This window comes from Neopelma chrysocephalum, unplaced genomic scaffold, assembly GCF_003984885.1.
Source record: "Neopelma chrysocephalum unplaced genomic scaffold, ASM398488v2 Primary Assembly neopelma1_88855, whole genome shotgun sequence".
Lineage (NCBI taxonomy): Eukaryota > Metazoa > Chordata > Aves > Passeriformes > Pipridae > Neopelma > Neopelma chrysocephalum.
Genome location: NW_020917935.1, coordinates 922 through 3311, shown reverse-complemented (window position 1 = coordinate 3311; position 2390 = coordinate 922). Strand labels below are relative to the sequence as shown.

General features: G+C 52.9%; 1 protein-coding gene across 1 annotated transcript in view; it reads left to right on the top strand.

The window, feature by feature from the left end:
• Window positions 1–733: 733 nt before the first annotated feature.
• Window positions 734–2390, top strand: part of CLN3 (CLN3, battenin) — a gene marked incomplete at its 3' end in the record, with an annotated part of 2571 nt that continues 914 nt past the window's right edge. Inside the window, exons 1-3 of the mRNA XM_027707063.1 lie at window positions 734–799; window positions 2025–2080; window positions 2179–2263. Coding sequence (XP_027562864.1) covers window positions 770–799; window positions 2025–2080; window positions 2179–2263 — 171 coding nt within the window. The remainder of the gene's footprint in view (window positions 800–2024; window positions 2081–2178; window positions 2264–2390) is intronic.

Genomic DNA, 2390 nt, shown 5'->3' with positions numbered 1-2390 from the left:
TGGGGGATCCTGAGGGGAAATGGGGGATCCTGAGGGGGAATTGGGGATCCTGGGGGGAAATGGGAAATTGTGAGGGGGGAAATGGAGGGTCTATGAGAGGAAATGAAAGGTTTTGAGGGGAAAAAGGGGGTTCCTGAGGGGGAAATGGGGAGTCTATGAGGGGAAATGGAAGGTTTTGAGGGGAAAAAGGGGGTTCATGAGGGGTCTATGGGGGGAAATTGAGGGGTTTGAGGAGAAAAAGACGGTTCATGAGGGGGAATGGGGGGTCCTGAGGGGGAAACGGGGGGTTGTGAGGGAAAATGGGGGGGGGTCCGTGAGGGGGTGTCGGAGGGTCGTGAGGGGAGAACCCCCCCAAAAAAAAAACCCAAATAACCCCCCAAACCCCCTAAAAAAAACCCCAAAACCCCCCAAACCCCGCTACCTGCGTCTGTTTGATGAGCTGGTGCAGCTCCCCGAGCAGCTCCGCGATGCGGGAATCGGCCGAAACCAGCGCCATGACGGGAGAAACGGGAAAAGGGGGGGGAACAAAATGGCGGCGGCTCCTGAGGGGAGAGAGAGAGGGGGGCGCTGAGGCCACGCCCACGACGGCGAAGCCACGCCTACGTACAGCCCTAATATGGATGCACGGCAACAAGCCACGCCCCCTCCGTGTTCCTATTGGCGGGTTTCACTTCCGCTCCCATTCTATTGGTTGAGGGTGTCCCGGTTGGTTCCTATTGGGCGAGGATGGGGAGTCATGTGATCGCGGGGTCACGTGACGAGCGCGAACATGGCGGAGGAGGAGCCGCTGCTGCCGCCGCCGGGTGAGACCAAAACTGACCCAAAATGACCCAAAATGACCCTAAATGGCCCCAAAACGATCCCGAACCCCGCGCCTAAAACTGACCCGGGAGGGGCCGAGAGGGGCTGACCCGAAACTGGCCAAAAAATGACCCGGGAGGGACCCGAAATGACCCAAAACTGGCCCAAAAGGACCTGAACTGATCGGAACTGACCCGAAAGCGACCAAAAATGAGCCAAAACTGATGAAAAATGACCCAAATTGACCAAAAACTGGCCAAAAATGGGCCAAAAACTGACACGAAATTGTCTCATAACGGACCCCAAAACAGACCAAAACTGAGCTAAAATAACCCAAAAACTAATAGGAAATGAGCCAAAACTGATAAAAAATGGGTCGAAATGACCCAAAACTGACCCCAAATGATCCAAAAACTGACGAAAAGTAGACCAATAACTGACCCCCAAAATGACCCAAAAACTGATACAAAAATGACCCAAAAACTGATGCAAAATGACCCAAAATTGACCCGAAACGACCCAAAACTGACAAAAAACGGCCTGAAATGACCCAAACTGACCAAAAATTCCCCAAACTGCCCCAAAATTGACCAAAAAATGGGACAAAATTACCCCCGAACTGACCCAAAAATCGAGCAATAACCGCCCCCCAAAATGGCTCAAAACTGCCCCGAAATGTCCCAAAATGGACCCAAAATGACCCAAAAATGACCCAAAATGACCCCAAACTGACCCCAAATGACCCAAAAACTGACTCAAAATAGACCAATAACTGACCCCCAAAATGACCCAAAAACTGAGACAAAAACGACCCAAACTGCCCCAAAACTGACCCAAAATGGACAAAAAAATGACCCAAAACAAAATGACAAAAAATTCCCCAAACTGCCCCAAAATTGACCAAAAAATGAGCCAAAAGTATCTCTAAAGTGACCCAAAAATCGACCAATAATTGACTCCAAAATGGCCCAAAACTGGCCCGAAATGACCCAAAATGACCCCCCAAAATGACCCAAAATGACCCAAAACTGACCTTAAATGACCCAAAAAGTGACCCAAAAATCGACCAATAACCGACCCCCAAAATGGCCCAAAACTGGCCCGAAATGACCCAAAATGACCCAAAATGAACCTAAATTGACCAAAACTGACCCAAAATGACCCAAAACTGCCCCGAAATGACCCAAAATGCCCCAAAACTGACCCTCCCACCCCCCCCCCCAGCCGAGGCCCCCCCGGAGCCCCCGAATTCCCACTGGAGGGACGGAGTCGCTTTCTGGTGAGTTCCGGCCCCGCCCCCTTTAGGCCCCGCCCCTTTTCCCGTTGCGACCACGCCCCGCTAAGCCCCGCCCCCGCGCTCTCTGGCGCCCCCCGCAGGCTGCTGGGGCTCTGCAACAACCTGCCCTACGTGCTCATGCTCAGTGCGGCCAGAGACATCCTCGACCCCCACCGGGGGGCGCCGGTGAGTGACCACGCCCCCTTTGTCCTTGACCACGCCCCATTTGTCCTTGACCACGCCCTGCTTGTCATTGACCACACCCTGTTTGTTATTGACTTCCTGTTTGTTATTGACCACGCCCCCTTTGTCC